At 39.6% G+C, this 23,438-nt stretch overlaps 2 protein-coding genes across 4 annotated transcripts; both read right to left on the reverse strand.

Moving 5' to 3' along the window:
• Positions 1-223: 223 nt before the first annotated feature.
• si:ch211-13c6.2 (uncharacterized protein LOC100000125 homolog) lies at positions 224-11,620 on the reverse strand. Of its 3 annotated transcripts, XM_059349731.1 has the most exons (12): positions 11,471-11,620; positions 10,611-10,679; positions 8,219-8,243; positions 4,994-5,080; positions 4,768-4,907; positions 4,543-4,662; positions 4,383-4,428; positions 2,063-3,002; positions 1,755-1,917; positions 1,546-1,647; positions 833-1,070; positions 224-592 (listed from the first exon to the last, which is right to left on the reverse strand). In XM_059349731.1, exons 1-12 carry the CDS (start codon positions 11,522-11,524, stop codon positions 336-338), a joined length of 2,241 nt encoding a protein of 746 aa, XP_059205714.1. In that variant the 5' UTR covers positions 11,525-11,620; the 3' UTR covers positions 224-335. The 3 variants fall into 3 exon arrangements, with proteins under 3 accessions (XP_059205714.1, XP_059205716.1, XP_059205715.1); XM_059349733.1 differs by lacking the exon at positions 8,219-8,243 and having other exon boundaries at positions 11,471-11,540; XM_059349732.1 differs by lacking the exon at positions 11,471-11,620 and having other exon boundaries at positions 8,219-10,472; positions 10,611-10,665.
• A 461-nt stretch (positions 11,621-12,081) lies between these two features.
• Positions 12,082-22,933, reverse strand: LOC131984782 (regulation of nuclear pre-mRNA domain-containing protein 1A-like). Its single transcript, XM_059349750.1, has 7 exons — positions 22,465-22,933; positions 19,058-19,187; positions 18,575-18,681; positions 16,289-16,383; positions 15,921-16,047; positions 14,796-14,971; positions 12,082-13,128 (listed from the first exon to the last, which is right to left on the reverse strand). The coding sequence occupies exons 1-7, from the start codon at positions 22,613-22,615 to the stop codon at positions 13,030-13,032; spliced, it is 885 nt and encodes a 294-aa protein (XP_059205733.1). The 5' UTR covers positions 22,616-22,933; the 3' UTR covers positions 12,082-13,029.
• Positions 22,934-23,438: the final 505 nt, after the last annotated feature.

Raw genomic sequence — 23,438 nt, forward strand, 5'->3', positions numbered from 1 at the left:
TAATAATATTTATGTAGTACCAAAATGTTTGAAAGTTTTCATTACTCTAAATATTGGACCACATATGTCACTATGTCTGCAGCAAATATTCTAAAAAACATCAGTTAGGTTCAGTTCAAATATATTTACATTTGTGCACAACAACAATGTATCTACTTGCTGCTGGTGATGAAAATAAAGGTGGAAAATTCAAGTAATATAAAGAAGCAAAAGGCATGACAGCTGCAGTCAACAAATGTTTTAATAATACATAAACACTCAGGCTTTTCAATCATTAAATTATTTACAAATGTCTACCGAGAGAAGCATAAAAAAAGTTTACAGAACTTGAATAATTATTTCCTTGCCACAAGTTCCAGGAGGGTGGAGGTGATTTTGTCCAGGTTGTTGGAGTAGCGAGGACCCCTGTCCATCCTTGGTCCTAGGTCCATGTGGCGTGGAGGTGCAGAAGAGCGGGAGTCCAAAAACTCCTCAGGGCCAGGTCGGTAGTCACGAGGGTGCCTCGGTTCTTGAAACCTTTCAGGATCACGCACTGGCTCATCTGGATGGGAAGCATGTCGCAACTGAGACATCCCGGAGCGCCCAAAAACCTCTAAAGCAAAAAATTAAAAAAACAAAAACAGGCAAAGAGCTTGAATTTAAGACCTATTTTGAAGGAGGGAGTCGGAATATATAGCTTCTTGATTGTCAGTTATTAGACGTTAGTATAAGTCAACACATTTCAAATTAGTATTCTGGCATCATTAAACAGTGTTTCCATTCCATCCTTTAAATGAAGAATATTTTATCAAATCTAACTGTGTGTGAACTAATCAGTAATTATATGATTTACCTTCATAAAGGCTTCTGTTTGACTGTCTGAGTTCCCCACGAACAGGACGGTGGTAATCCTGGAGACGATCGTCAGGTGTTTGGTCTCTTCCTCTGTGGTCTTCATCAAAGTAGCGCTCTTCTGGCCGTCTGAGGTCTGAATCTTCTCTGAGGGTTGATTCATACTGGTTTCTTGGAGACAGCTCTGGGTCAGGGCTGCTGTAGTCTTCAGAGATTGCTGCTCGACCGTGACTATTTGGCTACAACAACAAAAACACCTTTCATGAATTATTTCTTGCACTTTTCAGAGATTCTGAGAATTAAAGCTACAAATAGTTACTTTTGTAAACATAGTTAGTTTGTCATCTTGATAGTAATACATGAGGCAGTTCATTTTTGGGGGGAAAAGAAAATTGGATTCTTCTTGCTCCTAATCTCATTTGAAAGAATCCACCTCTCCCAGAGGAAAACAACAAATCAGAGCCCAGGAATTTCCAAAGAATGTCTCGCCTCAAATGTTTTCAGAAACATAATTTAGTGTACTGTAAAGCTGTTAAATGAGACTTGGCTGCCACATTAAAGAAACAGTTGAGCAGACCTTTTCAGCAGAGAGAGGAGAAGGAGAGCTGCATGAGCATGTCCCACTCTACTTCAAATTCTAGCTTCTTTTTTTGTCTACTTCAGCTCTAAACATGTCCAGTTAAAAAGATTGAACCTGTGCAGGGTGACACATACCACAGCTTTCCCAGATTTTTTGGTCTTGAATTCTTTCAGAAGGTCGCAAAGTTTGTTCTTCAGGAAATCAGCTTCTTCTGCATTTTCAATTTCAATGTTTTTCTAGGAGGGAAAAAAAGGAAGACAAGGTTAAGATGGCCCCTTCAATAAATGGCTGCACAATAAACACATCACTGCTACGTGTTGCAAACTCAAATTCACAATCTTACCAGCATATCGAAGACACCCGAATCTGAGCCTCCTCTCTGGTAGTTGGTAGCGGTGTAGTGGTCAGGATGTTGTGGTCTGTGGTTTTCAAGTCTCAACGGTCCGCCAACTGGTCTAGAACGACCGGCAAACTTAAGATTTGGAGGTCCATATTCATCACTAAACCTTAAATCAGAAATCAAACAGTAAAACAAAGTTTTCAATCGAACAATATATATATATATATATATATATATATATTTTAAAGGGATCAGCCAGCCGGTTTCATGGAGAACACTCTCTACAGACAAACAATCACAGAGTCACTCACATCTCCTTCGTCGTTTTCACCTCCTCTGCAGTGGCATCAGAGAAGCGGCTCTTTCTTTTTCGTTTACCGTGTCCCTCGTCTTTAGCGGCCCCCGTCAGGAAACGCCTGAATGGCTCCGGGATGTCCGACATGGACCGGGTAGCTTCCACTCGTCTCTGGGCAGCAGGCGGTCCTGTTCTGCTCGGCCCAGGGTTGCCACCTGCCTCCTCTTGATGCGGATCGCTCATTCCGTGACAATAATCTCTGCTCATACTAAACAAACTGCCACGTGGCCGCTCACTCTCCATAGGTGTGGGAAACCTCCTCCTGTTGCCCTCCGGCTCACTTGATCCCTGTCTGCTGGTTCGATTCATACTGTCATGTATATCAGATTCTCTGTCCAGAGACCAACGCTGCTCATCGCCTGCTGGGTACAGCAGCTGTGAGGGCGAGTATTCAGCAGAACCTACACGCCCACGCCTAACTTCCTCAGTGTAAAACTCCTTCAGTTGATCTCTTTCTGCGTAGGGTCTCCTTTGAGGAGGAGCCTCGTCTGGGTAATACTTGCTGAGCTGAGCCTGGCCATGGGGCATCTCCTCTCTTGAATCGTACCGGGGAGCACCCCTTGACTCGAGTACTGCTCTTCTTTGTGGATTTTCGACATCTTCATACTCGGGACAATAATCATCGCCCATGTATTCTCTTCTGTACATCTCGTCTGGCCTCAGCCGCTCCTGCTCCATGCGGTTGTGGCTGTGAGTGTCCTCCTGCTGAAACATCGGCCTGTCTCCGCTCCTCATGTAAGGGTCTTGTGGAGGGAATGCATTTGGGAAACTTGGAGGATACCTCCCTGGGTGAGAGGACTCCCCCTGATAGTCCCTGAGTTCTGGTAGGAGTGATGGCAAATCTTGTTCTTTCTGCGGGAAGTTTCGAACCCTATTTTGCTTCTGCTTTGGTGGAACTAGGGAACGAGAGTAAAAATATAAATTAGGTTAAAAAAAATGACTCTTGATATACACACACATTAGAGTCCCTGAAAAGTATTAAATGCATGTCACAACAAAAATGACTCCCACATACTGAAAACATTTACACAATGGGGGTGAAATGAATAAATGGCAAAATAATGCATAAATATGACAAATACCTGCAAATATTTTTGCAATGTAACTATTCTCTGGAACACTTGTTTGATAAAAGGTTTAAATAGATTCACAAAAGAGAGCAGTAGCATTCTGTAGTCTCATAGCACGTAGGGTAATCTTAATGAATTGGAAATCTAATAAATGCCCACCCTTCAGGAGATGGATTCAGGAGGTGCTATCTTTACTTCAGATAGAAAAGATCAGACATACACTGAAATGTTCCTGTGACACATTCAGTAGAGTGTGGACTCCCTTCATTGAATATGTGGAGAAGTTGAATCTTTAACAGATCATGTTATCAAAGCACTCTTTCTCTAGTCATCTGTCAGACTAGCCCATTGGTATACCTCTGCAGAACTGGATCTTGTGTTTCATTTTATTTTATTTTATTTTTTTTATTTTTGTACTCTTGGTCCCATGGGAGGGTATAAGGGGAGGGAGAAAGGGAGGGTACTAATATGGGATTATATTTTGAGTTTGTATGTTTGTATATGTATGTATGTATGTTCATTTCTGTATAACTAAAAATGCCTAAAATAAAGTTACAAAAAATAAAATAATATAAATAGATTCACACAGGCAGAGGACCAACTACCTGGATCTGATTAACCCAGAACAGCATGTGGCAGTCCATCTGAGGTTAATTGTTTCCTTTAAGTGAAATGCTTGGAGTGAATTTGAGTTCCCTCTGGTAAACAGTGCCGCAGTGTATATGTATCTAGGGCTTTTATTGTGAAAGGTTAGAATGGAAGGAGTGGATGTGGTCTGTGCTTTGTCCAGGCTGAATATGTCCATTCTGAATGGGTTGTTCAGAGTTTTGTATTATAGTGCTCACGGTAAAAAAAAAAAAAAAAACAATCAGTTTTAAAAATAATTTATACAAACAAAAAAAGCTGTGTTAAGACCTTTAAGTCAGAAAGTTTAGCACTGTATTAAATATTTGTTTTCAGTAAAATTCTGAAAACTAAAGAGATTCTTATGAAAAATGGGTTGAAAAAAAGAAGAAGAAAAAGACAACTGTTCAAAATATGATTTTCAATATCAGCCACACATATAAAGTGTCGGTAAAGTTTACTTCTAATATCCATACTTTAAATCGTTTATCAATGCTCAGACAGCCAAGAAAGCACAACACAACATATTAAATATTGTATGCTACCATTTCAAAATGTACAGAATTCACAGTATGAATGTACCTCTTGATATGTTTAATTTGCCCTCCGTCCCCTTTTTTTGCATTACCTGGAACAAAAAACGTAAATAAAACATGTTACTCTTAATATGATTATGATTTATAAAGTACACATTACTTAAAAATGTTAAACATGTCTGCTTATTGAAATTTGTATGTCCTACCGTTGGAGTTCCTCGTCCATCCTGTCTTTCTATGATCTCTGCTCTGGCTCGTATGATCTTTCCTCCATGGTTTATTATCGTTTGTTTATTCCAGGTCACCAAGTCTGGCCGTTTGAACTCCTACATTAACACAAAGGTAAGGCATTCTCACTTTGTTTTGCTTTGTAATTTAAAAGCAGAAAGAGACATGACTGGAGTTTTTTGAACATGTGCATAAGGCTTTACCATATATTTCTGTCGGTGTTTACGTCCAATCACATGACGGACCATTTCCGGTAGGTTTGCGTGCTGACTACAAAGCCTACATGCATATCTGACGCCTTGCTGTGGGTCATTAGAGGTGTATTGGTCCAAAAAGTTCAAACCTAAGATATAAAAAAGAAAAAAAATGGTTAAATAGGAATCAAACTAGCATGGAAAATTGTTTTCAACATTGTATCAAGATGTTCACCAATGATAGGCTCTTCAAGCTTCATGTAATCCAGATAATGTAAGATGTCGTCAAACACTGGTACGTAGTTCTGTCTGACAGCGTGCCCTGAGAAACCCAAACACTGGAAGTTAGTAAAAGAAAACATCACAACAGAGAGGATTTTTTAAAGATAATAAAGTATCATACAGTATGTATGGGATTAACTGAAGTGAAGATACACTTTGGGTGTTTATCTTACACCACATCATTTTTGAGATGAACTCACTTTGCTGCTTCGATCACACAGCAGTACAAACACAAGTGCAGTGTTTTATTGCACATTTCTAATCATCTTTTGTGTTCACATTTTACCAGACTGCAGTGAGCTTAAGGAGACAGAGGCCTGGTTACATGAGATTAATTGAGAACAGAGTATTGGGCTTGCAAAACAAATCACTAGAGCATTGCACCTATCTCCTTCAAGGCTTTAGAGGAAAGGATTCCATCTTTTTATACATGACATGTCATTAAGCAAAGGCTGTTTCACAGTAGCCGGATCCAAAAGGGTTGAATTCTCCTTTTCACATAATGGCATCTGAAATCTGACTGCTGCAAATAAGTAACCTTATATGTTTTTATGTATGATCTCCAAATTTTAACCTTTCCACACTTCTGCTTTACTTACATCAGACAGGAGGTCATCTCTTTGAAACAAATATGAGGGGGGAAATCTTCTGTGTCTCATGATACCTTGGTGCTGCTGTGCAAATGTCTTCATGTAAAAAAAAGGCTGACCAAGAGGAATGTATGGAATATATAAAAACCTAGCTTGCAAGAAAAAAAATGCCTGGGGAAGCATTGAAGCTTTGGCCAACAAAGGAAAATTCCAAAATTCCTCCCAGATGCATTGCTAACTATTTCACAAACCAGCATGCACCTTGCAGCTCTTTGACCACCTTTCTGTATCAGAGCGGACACAACATTTCCCCACAGGGAATATTGGAAGATGTTTCCACAGGTTGCACATTAGCAAAAGAGTTGTTTGGGAAAAGTCTCTTTCATACAACATTTCACAGTTGTAAACAAACATTCCAAATGTGTCCCAGTTATTTTCCCGTTGGAAAAACATCAGCTGAGAAGAAGTTTACATGGATCTAATCCGACTGACCGACTGACTTCATGCAAGAAGCATGAACAGTTTTTCTTCTCTATTTTGAACAAACCTCCCCACAGAAAGTTGGATCAAACAATCCGCTTGTTTGATGTGCAGGGTTGCACAACATGTTGTTGACATTTGGTGTGCACATCGGTCTCTCTGGAAGCTTCTGCGACCTACAAGTCCCATAACACCTGTTGGTTAGTGTCGGGGCACTCATGAATGTTCCAGCACCACAATGAGTTATGTAGCCAGCAAATTTGGCCACAGTAAGTTTTGGGGCAACCATGTAGGGATGGCTGGGTCTGTGCCACCCAATTTTATGCAAGTGCCACTTGTTTGAATAATGAGACACATGACATCTCAGCTAGCGGGCGGCAACAGGTCTCAAGTCAAACTTAAAAGATGACCGTCAGTGATGAATATAGCTTACTTGTGCAAATGTTTAAAAAAAAGATAAGGAAACAGGGCTCCTTTTTTCAAAAGAGAGCATCATGAGAAAAATGAGGAGGTTTCTCAGAGCCATCCAGTTGTACAAGCAGACTCCAGACTGACAAACCATGCCACATAGCCACATAGCAGAAGAAGCCTCTCCTCAGCTCAGCTCACCTGACATCCACATTCCTGGTGCCACTGCAGCTCAGAGAAAACACACACCGGAGAAAAAAGTCTGGTCTCATTGCAGGCCTTTTATTAGGTCACAGGTAAAGTTATGCATCGCTGGACTGACACAGCTCTGGCAGGATCCCAGTCAGAATGAGCCCGATTTCTGAAATAATTCACAATCTAATCCTTCTACAGAAGTTGGACTTACACGCAAACCGAATCCTATTGGCCAGTAACCTATGACAGGGACAGGCCAATAGCTGTTCAAGTCTCTTCGAAGGTTGTGATACACAATGTGTGTGTTTATGTTGTTTTTATTACAGGCCAGTATCTAGCCTAAACAAGATAACATACTGTGAGAACGCTCTGTTTCAGGTCCGTTTGAGACCAATCCACAGAGCTACAGTGAAGAAAAACACATTGGCAATCTGTCTTCTTCTAATTATTCAAATTTAATATAACATAAGGAAGGAGAAAAATTCTACCTTTCCATTAGTCACTGATGTTTTTGGCTTTTGTCCTGGGGACACCTTACCCAGCATGATTCAATAACAGAGAGCAATCATCTCAACGCTAAAGACACAGTGAAACGCCTGTCCTTCACCATCAGGCTGCATTCACACCACATCAGGCCCTGCAGCGACTAGAGCAGGCCTGCACAGCAGTGTGGAAGGGCCACTAACCCCGCCCCCCAATCCAGAAGGGGGTCTTAATGTACCTGATAGCAGTTTGCCAACCACTATAGAACAGAAAAGAAGAAGAAGAAGTTATACCCCCCAACCCGGACCTCTTCTCCGTGTCCTCTCTGAGATCTTTGTACTCCCTCGCGACAGGGTTGTACAGAAAAGGTCACGGCATCAATCAGTCCCGCTTCATCTTCCCAGTTGCTCAGTCAACAGTGGAAAACTACAACGCTACATGGTAAACAAGGTTCTTGTTCCTGTGGAATGTCCGATGACGGCCATTGCAGCGTGACGTCAAGCTGTGTTTCTTCAAAAGTTGATTCCATTTAAACTTTTTTGCACTTTTTTTTTTATGTTATTCCCTGCACAACCACAGGCTCAGCGCACCACCCACATACAAATCAATGAGTGGATTACCATTTGCGCCGCAACGCCTGATCTGGTCTGAATGCAGGCTTATCAACAGGCCCTCCATTTGGACATTTGAACTGATAAGTCAGCTCCCAGTAGCTGCATCAGTGCAAGCTATGGCCAGTTTCAGTACCCGATATGATATGTGATGAATGAATGAATGATGATCATTTATTACGAGACTTGCATTAGTCAGGCAATAATAGATGCTGGATTTACACATCCTCCGCCCCTCGTCCCCCTGCAAACTATTGTAGACTAAAAATGTAGTCCATTAAAACCAGGCAACCGATTAGAGTGACCTCCGTTACCTTTGTGTGTGGACTGATTTACCTGCTAGAATTGACTGTAAATATGATCAAGGCCAGATTACAACTAAATAAAAAGCTGTAGATAAAGTCTACTTACCCGCAGCAACCAAGTCATCCTCTTTCTGCCAGGAACGAAAGGAGAGCAATAAAAATTAAGTCAATCAGCGCTGAGTAAACAGGACACTGGTTCTCTACTGCTACGAACAGAGAGAGAGTTATATCATGGAAATATATTTTTTACAATGGTTGACCAAAAAACCACAGTTCACTTGAGGTGCAGTAAAGGTACGTATCATCAACTGATTTTTACGTTTTTAAACATAACTTCATATATTAAACAGCCTTGCTGGAAGAAGGTTATCACCAAAACATACATCTTCAGAGTCTCTTGTGATTGGCTCCCTTGACATCGTGGCAATATGACAATTACCTGGAGCACTGCAGCTTTTGGTCAAATCAAAGAACCATACCATAAAGTTACAAACATGACGCAACGGATGGTTTGTCACAGAGAACCATCTGAGAAGCCATCCTTTGGAAAAGGGCGGGCACTTTTAAAAAAATACCTGGCAGGTGATTGGATGAACAATCTGTCTATCGCTGTCTACGTCACCATCTGCCAGTAGCTCCTCACAAGATGCCGATTGGTCCGAACATTGGTCGTGCTGACACAATCGCTTCAGTTGAGGCTTGACAAGACGGATTTTCGTGATCTTGTGATTCTTCAATTTTCTTGTGATCTTGTAATATTCCTAGTATCCAGTTGCAGTGTAAGGTAAAAAAAATCTCCAGAAATCTAAAAAAACATGTAAAAAACATGTTTTTCTATATGAGGCAGACACATTTTACATTAATGTGCAAGTGAGACAGAGGTAGAACTGTAACGGTTTGGGTATTCATGCCGAAGCATCACAATACATGGGTCTCAGTCCTGCGCACACAGTCGCATGCAGACCATATGGTGTGTAGATTTATGGACGCAATGCAAAACCAAAGTGTGAGTTCCGGTCGGAAACGTATGCTGCTAGCATCACCTGCTGACGTCAGCACAACAAGCTGGTTGTGTAAAAGTCATTCGCACTATGGATCGCTTATTAATTGCTGGAGCTGGAAGACCTGCCGGGTTTCTGGTCAGCTCCAACAGCAACGAAGAGCGAGATGTTTACAAGACAAGAATGGTGTGACGCGTTTAACAATGTTGGTTTGGAAGTGAACGGCAAAAAATTCAACATCATACCAAACCGCAATTTCTGTTTACTATTACACAGGTCTCTCTATTAACAGGTCTCTCATGAAGCATTGTTCCACAGTATGAATTAGATCCATTGACCCGATGGCCTGCATCCATTGAAGGTAACTAGCAATCTCAAATATTTCAATATTCTTGTAGTATCCAGGAAGTCTGGTTGTGCTTTGTGTGACAAAGATCCATGGCCATAAGTTGTGCTGTTGTTGCTTTAAGGTTCAATACTTGACTGACGTGGGCCAAGAAAAGCACAGATGGAGCAAAAAGTGGTGAGAAAAACAAAGGACTGCTTTAGAATAGAAAGGAGACATTTTCTGATGATGTCACACAGCACATTTCACAAAAAAGGAAACCTGCACCTCCTGCAAAAAAACTTGTGCCCATCACAATCGTCCACATGTGAAGATTTGAAACTTACTGCAAGGTTCACTCATCAAAGACAGGGCACTCCTCAAAAATTTCAAGTACATAGTCTTGATAATGGTCCAGATGTATGGTGTTGGCTGACAAAACAGCAGCAAGTAAGGTGACAAGATATCCAAGCAGGCAATGCATGAGAAATTAGAATAGCGCTCGGAGAGGGCAGACCTCCGCCATGCCACATGGCACACTTTGGACTGTCCTTTTTCCCTCATTGGGAGGTTGTTCTTCTGTCTTCCAACATGGTTGCTACAAAGAAGATGTGTTGTATGTTTTTGCTCAAAATGTTTGAACAACACGTTAAAAGCTGTTTCCAGTATCTGCACGATGGGGGGCAAAGGAAACGGATTAGGTAAGCCATGAAATATGACTGGCAACTAATTTTGTCAGATTATTCTGACACCTCTTGAATGCAGCTCAAATTCCTGATCTCGCAACATCAATGAAAGTGAAAATGTATTTGTATTTGCAAAAAAGGAAATGGGCTCTTCCTTGGTCCATTATGCACCTTTCCACCAAGCTTCATGTTAATTGGTGAGTAGACGACGAACCAAGCTGAAAACATGAACTCCTTAAGGTGATAAAACACTGGAGAAGTAAATGTAGTTAACGGCTTGAACAGATGGTGAAATATCACTTGCTCCTTGTTTCCTGCTGTGAGTTTTATCTTGGACCAGTGAAAGACCTGAGTGATAAAAAAGGAGGCCATGGCAAAAACACAAGTCACAGTAAAGTTCTCATTGACCATTATGTTACATCATGTAATCACTGGGTATTATCGATCCATTAGCATTCAACACAACTTTCTTTTTGTGCCGTGTACCTTTATATGTCCTGGTGTAGTCAGGTGAATCTTGTACAAGGTATCACCCCTTATGGATTTATCACAGACCTGGAGTCAGAGAGAATATGTAAATCATACAGTGTCACAGCTGCATATGATAGTGCACAGTTAGCTGCCATTATAATAGGTATACATAGACTGACCCTTTGGAGTTCCAAAGACCTACCAGCAGACCAACGGTCTTGGTGTATTGATGTTATATCCTGTAGAAGTTTTTGACCAATTTTATCCATTCTCAATTTTTTCTCTAATTCAGGATGGTATCACTCCCCAAAATGCTGCAACAACTTATGGGACATACATGAGCATGGAAATGGACTTCGAAAGTCACACATTAATGTTCTGAATCTGATACATCTTAATAGGTGTCCAGAAGGTGTCCATGCTATATGTAGCATCTATTGTTGACCTGCTATCTCCCCCCAAAAAATCTACTGCCCACAACCCCCTATTCTCAATAAAAGGGGGCAGAATGATGAGGGACTAACTAAAGCAGCCACTGGTCTACCTTCATAGCTATACACAATCCAAATGTGTCTGGTGAATGTGAATGGCAGCAGCTGACAGGACTTTAACATGGTGCCAGGCAATGGAGTTCCAGTGGTCAATAATTTTGATGGATACAATTTTAGAAACATCTCTTTTTATGTAGCTGTACTAGTCAACAATAACGTAAACAACATCCTCCACCACAACAACCACATAACTGAGTCAACGTCTCTCTCTTGAGCAAACGTCAGACTGGATTAGGTATACCAACAGTAACGTTACCTGAGTGTAAACACTCACCTAGCATATTTAAATGCCATGTTGCCACTAACTTTACTTAGATCCCTTACCGTGCATTCAATAAATTCTTCCTCTTCTTCGTATGGTGTTTCGAGGTTGTCCATTGTTTATTCGCTGTTGTACGACTTGCGTTTAGTGTGGTATGCTCGAAAACCCGTTAGTAGCTTAGCTTAGCTTAGCTAAACGTTTTTACTAAGACTGGCCAGTATGTTAACGGATTTTAGCTAGCAGTTAGCGCAATGTGAACTTGCTAACTAACGAAATATTATTTGTGTGGTTTTATATTGCATGTGTATGGTCCTCAGCTTTAACCAGTCAATGGAGTGAGGAGAAAATGCTACTTCCTGTGTTGTGTGTGCACATTTCGTCGTAGGAAACACGAGTTCGATGGTCTTAGTTCCGAGCCATTTCTGTGTCAAACAATACATTATACGTCATGTGTAACGGATATTTCATTTTAAAATATGAATAAATTGTAAACATTCTCTTTGGGAGTTGTGATGGGTATTTTTAGACTGTAAGGCTCTTTCTACAGGCTCTACAGGACTTCACTTAACGTTATGTGTTATAAATAGTTAAGTATGACGCCCCCTGGTGGCCAGAACAAACACTCTCACCATCATCCTACGCTTAAGAGAGGACAGCACAGATTTGTAGTTTTTTTTCTGTTTATTTGGTTCTAAGAAGAATTTGCTTCATATGTACAAAAACAACAGCTTAAGTTTGGCTTTGGAAACTGGGGCACCTACCAAGCTGTGTGAGGCATCCGCAAAGCAGTATGATACAGTAAACAAGACAACGGACTCCTTTCACTCATTTTTTCAGTACCAGTCGAGGTCTGAGCAACTAGAGTATGTACAGAGATACATATATAATTTGTCAGACTGACCATTTCACAAGCCATGATGACATGGATACAAATCATAAGCACCTACAGGTATAACTCCCATCATATTTACATGCAAACTTGACTCACACTGACCCATGACTCACACGCCCCTATTACAATGAGGCTTTATGTAAATAAAAATTACACATTTTGATTTCAGGGACATGGCTTTCTACTCAGCTTCAGAATATGGTTTCCTAATGATCTGACAAGTGTACCGTTCTCTTCAGAAGCCACTATCACACTGCTTTAAAACAATCATCTGCAGCTGAGATGCAGTAAAATAAAGTTATGACAGCATTCCAAAACGATGAAAACTATTATGAATGATCACACTGAGGGGATGTTCTCTGGTGCATTATCTTAAATCACTATAAATACAAAAATATCACACCAGCATCACCCATGCCACTTTAAAGCTGAAAAAAAACTTAGGAGCCAAAGCATGAGGTGCCTGTGTCTGACAATTTTGAATCTTAATGTTTTATAAATGTACTGATAACACACAGCACAAAGAGATGAGTTTGTCGACAGAAAAAGAAAACATTTCTGTTAATAAAAGCCATGTAGATAAATAATACAGGTCACCACACAGGGGGACACAGACACTTTTCGAAATGAAGAACAGAGGAGTATTGCAATGTCACTGATCAAATATCTGAAGAGACAGGTTGAGATGTTTCAGTAGCAGGAGCGTCAGGTATCTGGTCAGGAGGTGAATCAGTTTGAAGAGTTGTAGAGCCCTCCTGGAAGATTGTTTAGACGTGAACGCAGCTCCTTCCGAACCTGGGTAACCCTTGCCAGTTTGCGTTTGTATTCCTGAAAAAAATCCACAAAAGAAAAAAGGTCTATCAGAACTCCAATATCTTATAAATCGTTCAGTCACATTGTGGATTTTTGAAAGTCTAAACAGTTAATTTTGGGGCAAGTAAAAAGTTTTAAGTAAGGGGTTGACGTCATGTCCTTAGAAAATCTGAATCAAAGAAATAGAGATCATGCAAAAGTGGACTAAGGTTATGCTATTGATGTAACTGTTAATATTTCATTGTGTATTACAGAACATGATGTTTGAGGTGTAACTGAAAGTTTTGGATTCCTAGCCCAATACTTGTACCAAAGATATCGTGTTCTTTCTTACAACTCTCATTTGAAAACCACCTTGTATACGAATAAAGAAGTTGCACGTTAAATGCAGATTTTTGCCTGTTGTTTAAGTCTTTCAAACAACTAAACCTACAATATTTGAAGAATAAACATAGGGTTACTTTTACTACAGCAAGATGACTAACTTACTACCAGGTTTTCTTTTATCTGCGAAACAGATTAAAAGAAACTTTTTCAATCTAAAATTTCTTGCTTCAGTCAATCTTGAGAATACATTAACCGTTCAGGTATTAAGGTTTAGTTTACTCTCTTCAGTAAAGTCAAACAACTAAACTGTAGGGAAGTTATTATATTATTAATATCTGTGACACAACTGAAGGTCAAAGAACAAAGGAACAAGACATTGTTCATTTGTCCCATTTTTACTACTTAAATACACAGTAACATATTGTGTCACTTATTGTTTGCCAATCAGCTGATGCATGGATGTGCATGATGCAAAAAAAGACATTTTCTTCACTAAGTTATGTACTATTAATATCACATCATGTCATCAATATTGACAAAATGTGAAATACTCCTGCTCTGTACCAAGATTCCTAAAACCTTTCACCTCTTCCTAATTTTGGTTTGACCTGTAATAACATTAAGATGTTTCTCTATTCGAGAACATCTACAACTTCTATTAAATTAAGCTTAAATGTGTAAAAAAAAAAAATACTGTTATTATCTTTGAAATTGAAAGTGTTTACAGTGCATGTACCACCAGGAGCTGCAAGTGTAACAGCAAAATAAAAGCACTCACAAAATCAGTTTTATTTTTTATTTTCATTTTTTTTTTATTACAAAAGATTTGACTGAGTAAAGATACAATATGGAATACTTTATCCTCTTGGTTTCCTGTGGATGAAGGCTGGACAGTTATCGTCACCACAAAACAAGTAAATTTGTAGGTTTTTCAAGTCAAGTATTTTGGTCAATACTTACCTTGTGAGAAGTAAATACGAGTTAAAATTGAACTGAGTTAAATGACAAAGGCTAAAAGAACCAGCATCTCCCAGTGAGAAGGGGAAATCTTACATGGATTCGGAGTGTATCTAATCAGGAATCTTTCCTCTGTTTGGAATGGCAGCAGGCCTGACAATCAAATTGAAACACTGAAAATTGAAATCTACAGACTAAAATCTAAAGACTTAGTAACATAACAGGCACTCTGCGGGAGTATGCAACATGCTGAAATACATGAAAAGAAATGTTAATTCAAAACAAGTCTAAGCACACAGCTACACAAAACACATGAACTCCAAGAATCAATGATGGTGGCACGAAGGTGAGTTGGACAAGACATACAGTAACTGAAAGAAAAAAAGTGATTTACGCACTTCAAGTTTCTGCTCGTTCTGGGTCAGCCCGTCCTTCTGGCTCTGCAGGAAGACTGTTAGTGTGCGAGTGAGCTGCCTCCTGTCGTCGATCTCCGCAGCCAAACGACCGCTGTAGTCTGCTAGCAGCATGCAGGCCTCCTCCACCAGCCGGGAGAGCCGCTCCCCTGATTCCTTATCTAAAGCCAGAGAGCATACAGAGGGCAGGGCACAATGCTTTAACATTACACCATAGTATGTCACAGTGCTTAAATGACTTGTTTTTCTTTCAAATTCATCCACTGCACTGTAGGTTACTCAGCAGTCAACTTTAATTTAAGTCTCTCTCTGTCTCTCTCTCAATTCAATTCAATTGGCTTTATTGGCATGACATAACACTGTACATATTGCCAAAGCAAGCGTCAGAAAAAAAAAAGATAATAGTAAGGAAAGCAATATTTACAATAAATTATTATAATTCTATTATTCATTTTAAAAGAAAAGAAAAACTAATAACAATAAAAGAAAGCAATATTTACAATCATTGAATTACAATCAATCATTCATACAATCTAACTGTCCCAGCAAAGAAGAAGAAAAAGAAAAATAAATAAATAAAAACAAAACAAACAACAGCTCTCTCAGTGTGTGACAGGCAGAAACATAGACTGCTGCTAATCTACAGCTCTGTGACTCTCTCTCTCCCTCTCTCGCCCTCCCTCGCCCTCTCTCGCCCTCTCTCTCTCCAATAATGAATACATTTAAATAAAGTCTACCCATTGGAATCAACAGCATCTCTCTTGCCCCCATTGGTGCTGAAAGATGCACAGCATTAGGCTGTGTTTTATTATTGTTCTTATTCATATTCTTATTATTAAGCATAAACAAGTGCTTTGTATCAGCTGTTTCTGACAACCCTGTTTATGCGTAAGACAGTTGATGGTATTTAGGAAACACGATAACGCAGGAGATGAGGGATATGATGAGTTTCAACAAAGCTGGAGTGTATATGTTTGCCGTCTATTTATTGTAGCAGTTTCTCAACTCACTGACTACCCTGCTGCTCATGAAGACATTAACTAATAGGTATGTGTGTTAATGCTTTGTGTGCAGATATTATACATTGGTGTACTGCGTCCTGCCTCCTACCTGTGATCCTGTGAAGGAGTGACGTGTCTTGCACCTCAGCAGGGAGGGAGGAGATGCGCTGACGCAGCACTGAGTCGCCGGAGGCTGCATTCTCCAGCTCTTGCAGAGCTCGGATTAAGTCTGCTGTCTGGAGGGGAGGGAGGGCGGTAAGCAGAGAGGGGAGGTGGGGGACATTAGGAAGGCATGATGAAATATGGAGTAAACATAACTGTGTGTCAGAGGCAGATGAGAAAGTATTTCAATAATAAAATAATTCCAAAGGCAGCTGTATCAACTGTAAAGATATCAATAAAAGGACCTCTGTTTGGTAAAGAGTATATTCATTAGCCCACTGAATTTATGGGGACACTGTTTGTTTGGGCATTCACCTGTGGGGGCTCGGCTGGGGAGCTCTGGGAAGCAAAGTCCTCATCGTCTGGTCGGATCTCCTCATAAGTCCTCTTCTTAGCCTTCTTTTCTCCATCTGGGATTTACAAGAAAAGGCAAAGAGATGTTTAAACTAATTATGTTTAAAATGAAGACTGGCAGGGTAAGCAGTCACATTAGCTTAAGGCAACATATTATTCTTATTTTTAGGTTCATACTTTCACCAACATGTTTTCATACTTTAATAAAAAATAAAAACCTATTTTTCTCTCTGATTGTCTGTGTCAATATGCCGATACCTAGCGCCATTATGGATTGTCCTGATCATCCTCTTCGGAATGAATCTGAGCCCTTGCCCTCAGGCCGTCGTCTTAGGGCCCCTAGGTGGAGGACTAAAAGACTCCAGGTCTCATTTATACCAACTGCCATTTATTTAACTAATAGAAAGTAGCCCTCAAATTGCTCATCTTCACAAGTCTGCTTCTTGCACATCTGCACATTGCACTTTTTACCTTTACTAGGTAGTAACTCTCCATTTAGGGGTATCAGCTCTGCAACGAACATGTGTCAGTGATTTTATAATATGCGTATGGCGTTTCTTTGACTGTGTTTTATTAGATATTTATTGGGTCTTATTATGTTATCGTTGTGTACCTTGTCTTGTATCGTTGTGTAACAAAACGAATCTCCCTTCAAGGGACTAATAAAGTGATTCTGATTCTGATTCTGATATTCTCCCTCTGTCTGAAAAGCCGTTTTAGCAGCTATCTTTCATTTTTCCAACCCATTAAACCACACAAGCCTCAGCTTGTGTATGGATGCTATGCAGAATTAGGAGTGACAACTTTATTCAGCCAATTTTCTGTAAAAAGTGTAGCATTACGATCACTGCAAAGCACAACTCCTTCCTGTTTCAACCATTACATTATCTGGTAAATCAGTGTTAATGAACATGCTTTCCTGTGCTGTGTGTGCGGATGAAGCATCAAGTTGTGAATTTTACTCATGTTTGTAATACCACAATGATTTCATGCTACACTGGTTACAGAAAATGAGTCAAAACAGCAGGCTGGTGGCAAGCAGTAGCGCTGGGTCTAAAGTCCCCTCTGCCTCTTTTCCCACCGGACGGCACTTCAGTTAGCTGCCATAGCAACTCTAGTTCAGCCTGCACAAAGGCCATCACCGAGGGTTTGATCCTGGACTGCCCTGCTGGATCACAGTCTGTCTCTGGAGTTGCAGTTCATTCTCGTCTCATTTCGGGTCTGATAAACAGTCTCCATCATTGCAACCAAAACGCTGCGTTGATGTTTTCATCATACAGAAGTGGGCGTGATTTCAGTGGGTTGGAAAAACTTTAGATGCAGCTTGTCTCTTAAGGCTCCCGTCCCAAAAAAGCCCAGTCTGCTCTGACTGGTTAGTGTTTTGGCGTCTTCCACATCTGCACTCTCTGGGTCTCTGAACCATGATTGCAACCAGGGAATGACAAAAAAGGCCCCATAGCAGCACTTTGTATCTACATATACTGTAGCTGTGACATCATAACCCTACAGAAGTCCTCGTGGCTTGTTTAAAGGCACCGTTTCTGAATGCATGCTGTGTATATTTCTCTGATACCTTCACAGAATGTATATAGCATCTAGGCCAGTGATTCCCAACCGATGTTCCGCGGCACACAAGTGTGCCGTGAGAAACCATCAGGTGTGCCGTGGAAGATTATCCAATTTCACCTGATTGGTACTCTAAGTGAGCAGCGTCAAGTGAGAGGCAGAACAATTAAATGCTCTTCCAACAGAGAGCAGTGTATCAGCGAATCTCGCGGATTCATGCGTAATCAAGTGATATAACCGGAAGAGCATCAACATCTCCTCATTAATGACTGGAGACAAATCCAGCGACTCAGTCTTAACGAGCGCTAACGAGGACCTCGCGCGTAACGGCTCCGCCAACGGATCTGCAGCCGTTACGCATTTGTGCTTGTGCAAAGTCGCCACTGGCTGGCTTACAGTCTGTTTTGGGTCACTTTTGCCGGTTCCTAGGCCAGATAAAGGAGGAGGGTTGGAATTGTGACAGATGACACGTGTAGTTCTAAACATATTTACGTTTTTTTTTACTGTCTTTTTGACATTTTTGTTTGGTGGTATGTCGTGTGATTTTTCTAATGTAAAATATGTGCCATGGCACAAAACAGGTTGGGAAACACTGATCTAGGCCTACTTTATAATTTTAAAAAAACAAGGAAATCTCCATTTTTCAATATGGGACCTTTAAAGTGGTTTGGATGAACTTACATAGGACTTGTGAGAGCTGATCCAGCAGGTTGTTCTCGTACACAGCTCTCTCCTGCCAGATGGACAAAACCCGACCCAACTGTTTCTTACAGCCTTCCTCACCGTCTCTGGACAGTAAACACAAGACAGAACAGGCACATGCACTTTGAACAACTTTATTAAATTAATCTGACATTAAGTCTGGACAATGCAAAGTAAAATGTGATAAGTTGCTTGAAGAAATGTACTCCCTTGTGATAATAAAGTATAGCAAAGAGCCTAGTTAATTTCCATCAGGTAGCCCAAGTGATGCAAACCACATTTTAACCTGCAATTATGTATTTCCAAAATCACTCTCGCAGAAATCTGATAACAATTTTGCATATTTTCCATTTTGAAATCAAACACATTACCCAGTCCTAAATAAGGTAAGTCTGCAATGCATTCTCCAGAACCATTTAGGGAAACGTACACTTGGTTATGATTTGTGATTTAAAATCTGACCTGTATACATGTTTGAATGCATCAACGATGACTGGTGCAAAGTCCTGAGTGAATTCCGGTCCTTTCTTCTTGCTGTTCTGAATGACGTCATTGGCCAAGTAAAGGAAGGTCAGCTTGCGTGATGTCTGAGCTGCGTGGGTTCAAATGTACACATACATATATTAAAGTGAGGCATTTGTTCATGATTTATTACAATGAACTTCAAACTCAGGAACACAGTGGCAGGTCACATAAACTACTAAAACTATGCATCATTGATTTAATTCTTCATTTGTGAATAATTACAAGAAATATTACATCAGTCATAACTAAGAACGAAATGTATCCAGTAACAAACATTTGGTCAAAAATTTACCTCCTTACTTTAGCTACATATAAGCCTTAAGGTTGTGGGCATTTAATAACTAATAATAATAATAATAAAAAAGAACTTCATGTGCAATTTTTACTTTTTTTCTAGTCCCATGACTTGTTTTGTACGTTTATCCATTTGGGTTCTATTCAGCAACATGTACTTAATAACACAGTGACATCATGCAAGTAATGGTGCATATCCTTTTGTTGTTTTTGGACAGTCAACACCGAGCTGAGCATGAAGCTCCAGAGAAATGTGCCATCTCTGTCCCTAGTGCTATTAACACTGCACACTCCTTTCAGCTCCTAAAATACAACAACCACTTGAGATATCATTAGGCTGCTGACTAGCACCCAGAGGAAAAGTGCGCCACTATTAGCCACAACTTCAGCAATACACACAGACCTCCAGACAACATGCTTTTTAAAACTAATTCCCAAGAACATTCATAACAGCTCATCTAGTACTTGCACTGTGACTGTATTTAGTCTATGAACCCACTAAATGTAACTGTTATGACTTAATGTGCATAAGTTCTCACAATAATGAATGACAGGTTGGTGATCTATATATATATATATATATATATATATATATTCTATTTGACAACCTTAGAATGGCGCACTACATGGATAAATATATAAATGTTTAAAAATCCACAGGCCACCAATTACATTACAGTAACACAGCAATGTTCAACACATCCAGTGTAATTTATTATTTTTGCAGTGAAAGTGTTTTGAACAGTGCAATGTGATATTTTATAAATCTGTTATGCTGACAATGAGCCAAAAATACAACTATATATTAAATTAAATAATTAAATAATATTAAAAGGTGTTTATTATTCAATGTCCTGTTAATAAAAGCCATGTGGATAAATATCTGCTTAATTAAGTTAAGCATATGCAAGAAAATAAAAGTATCATGTGCATATTTAACACACAGTCAAAGTTTTAGTCCACAATAATGTTGTTTATATTATTTGTGTCGTTAATTCCTTATTTATCTGTTGGCTTAGTCTTTAGGTGTTATACTAAGGACATATTTTAAATTAAAATCAACTAGATATAGGTTTGTTCCAGGGTTTGAGAGAAGAAAAGGGAGAGGGAATTTAAAAAAAGAAAAGAAAAATGATTGAGAAACAACTTTTAGCCAAGCAAAAGCTTTCTCATGTCCCAGAAGAAACACAGGCCCATTCAAGCAGCTACAAAAAGCAGTAGCGAGAATATCTAACTAGCATAAATAGCCCTGGCCAACTGCATTTGAGGTTGTTATTGATTAACAATCAGCCATTCCACATCTTTTACAGGTTTTTAGAGAGAAATAGTGAAAGTATGAAATCGCTGAAAAGGTAGAAAAGGTGAACTTCTCAGCAGTCAATCAAGAGGTAATATCACCCATATAGAATCATGTCCACCTGGCAAATGTAAATCCCATAAACACTATATTGTATTTTTTAGTCAACGCCAGTTCCTGGGGGATCTGCATGTGACTTGCTGCTAAAGGCCTGCCTGACACATCTGGAAACTGCATTATAAAAGCACTGAGAGTGAACAAAGTGAAGGTATGGCTGTACAGCTAACTAATCAGCTGGCACTCACCATAAGGCCTTTTGAAGTTGAGGGTAGTTGCAGAGTCATTCACAATGTAAACCTGTTTTCACACTGTCATTTGATTTCGCTATTTACTAAATATATTGACTATAACCACTTTACAGCTTCATTAAGGGGAATTGTTGCCCCCTTGGTGGCCTTAGAATAAGCTGTAAACCTGAATATATTTGTATCTTTCTAAGATGTCAGGGTAAACTTCATTAACAATTGCCTACTAACACACCCTACAGGTATGGATTAGCATAAGCATTCATTCATTCATGCATGCATGCAAGCAGTCATGATACAGGCCAGCTGAATGCTTTGTTTTGGTCTCAACCAACTCCTGACAGAAGGATCTGGCTCTCTAAATGCTCCACTATACTCACCTGCTAATAGCAACTTTGTCAGTCTACCATTTAGTGTTGATTCAAGGAATTTAGCTTAACCCTATGGAGTCTTGGGCTATTTTGTCCATTTTTGAATCCTTTTCATGTCTTTTCGTGTCTTTGTCAGTCATTTAGTGTCTTTTTGGTCATTTTTTGTCTGTTGTTGTGTCTTTTTTAGTTATTTTGTGTCTTTTTTTTTTGGTCATTTAGTGTCTTTTTTTAGTCATTTTGTGTCTTTTTTTGGTCATTTGGTCTCTTTTTTTAGTCATTTTGTGTCTCTTTAGTCCTTTAGCCCAACATAAAATTTAATTTTGAATCTTTTTTTTACTTTCAAAACACTATCATGCTCAATAAAGAATTTTAAAATGTTGCAAATGTGAACAAATGTTGCAAATATAACATATAAGAGGGTTAAATCCAGGTCTATCATTTTATACTAAATATATCTGGCCCTGTCTCCAGTTTTACTTTGTATATCATCATTGAACTGAAACTGGCTTAATGGGGTTTACAGCCAGAACTTTAGAGGTAGATTTACAGTAGGGCTCCACGCTGCTTTGTTTTTACGTCTGGATGTGATGAAGAAGTCTGAATGCTCTGGTGTTTCTGGTGACTCCAGAGGGTTAAACGCATGCAATGAGGGTGTCAACAGCAAATTACACCCGTGATACATTCAGGGCTTATGATAACTATTTTGAGACTATTATATTGCTTACTAAGGCTAACATTGGCTAATAAAAAAATAGAAAAGCACAGCGTCAAGTTAAAGTGTGACTTTTTGGTGTAAACATGGCTTACACATAACCAGACTATCATTTAACACAAAACGTGGTTTAACCCCTTTAAAGCTGCTAGCGTTATTGCTCCAAAGTTGGCTAGCGTTAGCAATTAGCTTCTATGCTAACAACGACGCGTAGCTTAATAACTTTAACGTTGGTTAAAATAATTTGGATTTATTATAACGCATTAGCCAAAGCTAGACTGTAGTTAAAGGATATATGTAACTTGTTGTTGTGTCCTCCAGAGAAGCATGCCTATATTATGGGGAACTAAAGTTAGCTAGCTTACCTTTTTTCAGTTCGTTGATCCAAACACTGACAATGGTCCTGGAGTGTTTTCTGTGGTGAATTAGCCACAAGGACAGCGTCTGCACACTTTGCTGTGAGTTGCTCAGCTCGGATAGTTTCTTTTCTAAAGCCGCCTCAGAGAAAGCTGACATCTTGACGAGATTACAAGGAGTGCGGACTGGGAGAGGCAGCTTCCAGGTTTCTCTCCCAGATGTGTTATTTACATTAAGTTAGCAAGTTCCTACAGGAACCCAGCCATCCAAACCTGAATGTCACAGGCTGCCTTCACTGTGTAGACACTGTTCGTTAGTGCAGACTAGCCACCGTGGTCCTCTCGTTAGTGTTAAAGGGTGGCTGCCTTGCTAGTTGGGGGCAAACCACAGCAGCCTGCAGGAGCCAGGAGCTGCTTCCGCACGGTACGGCAGCTGTGTTGCGTTCAGGTCACATGGAATTCACAGACGTGATTACAAATCCCAACTGGCAGCAGTTAATGGCTAGGAATTAGCTCTGATATATCGTCACCCTGTTAAAATAATCGCCTAACTCATTTTTTCAAGTTTCGCAGGAAACACAAAAAACTTCACCAAGTGTAATATATGACATTTATTGATCATTTCGCTCAAAAAGGATGTAACAAAGCATGGCTATTGGCATAGTAATAACCAGTGGTGGAAGAAGTATTCAGATTCCTTACTTAAGTAAAAGTACTAATACCACACTGTGAAATTACTCCACTACAAGTAAAAGTCCTGCATTCAAAACTTACTTCAGTAAAAGTACAAAAGTATCAGCATCAAAATGTACTTAAAGTATCAAAAGTAAAAGTACTCGTTTTGCAGAATGACCCCACTCAGATTGTTAAATATATTCTCAATATATGATTTGATAATTATTATTGATGCATTTATATAAGCAGCATTTTATTTTCTCAAGGTAGGGCTCATTTTAACTATTTAATATGCTTTTATGAGGTCT

This window comes from Centropristis striata, chromosome 14 (assembly GCF_030273125.1).
Source record: "Centropristis striata isolate RG_2023a ecotype Rhode Island chromosome 14, C.striata_1.0, whole genome shotgun sequence".
NCBI lineage: Eukaryota > Metazoa > Chordata > Actinopteri > Perciformes > Serranidae > Centropristis > Centropristis striata.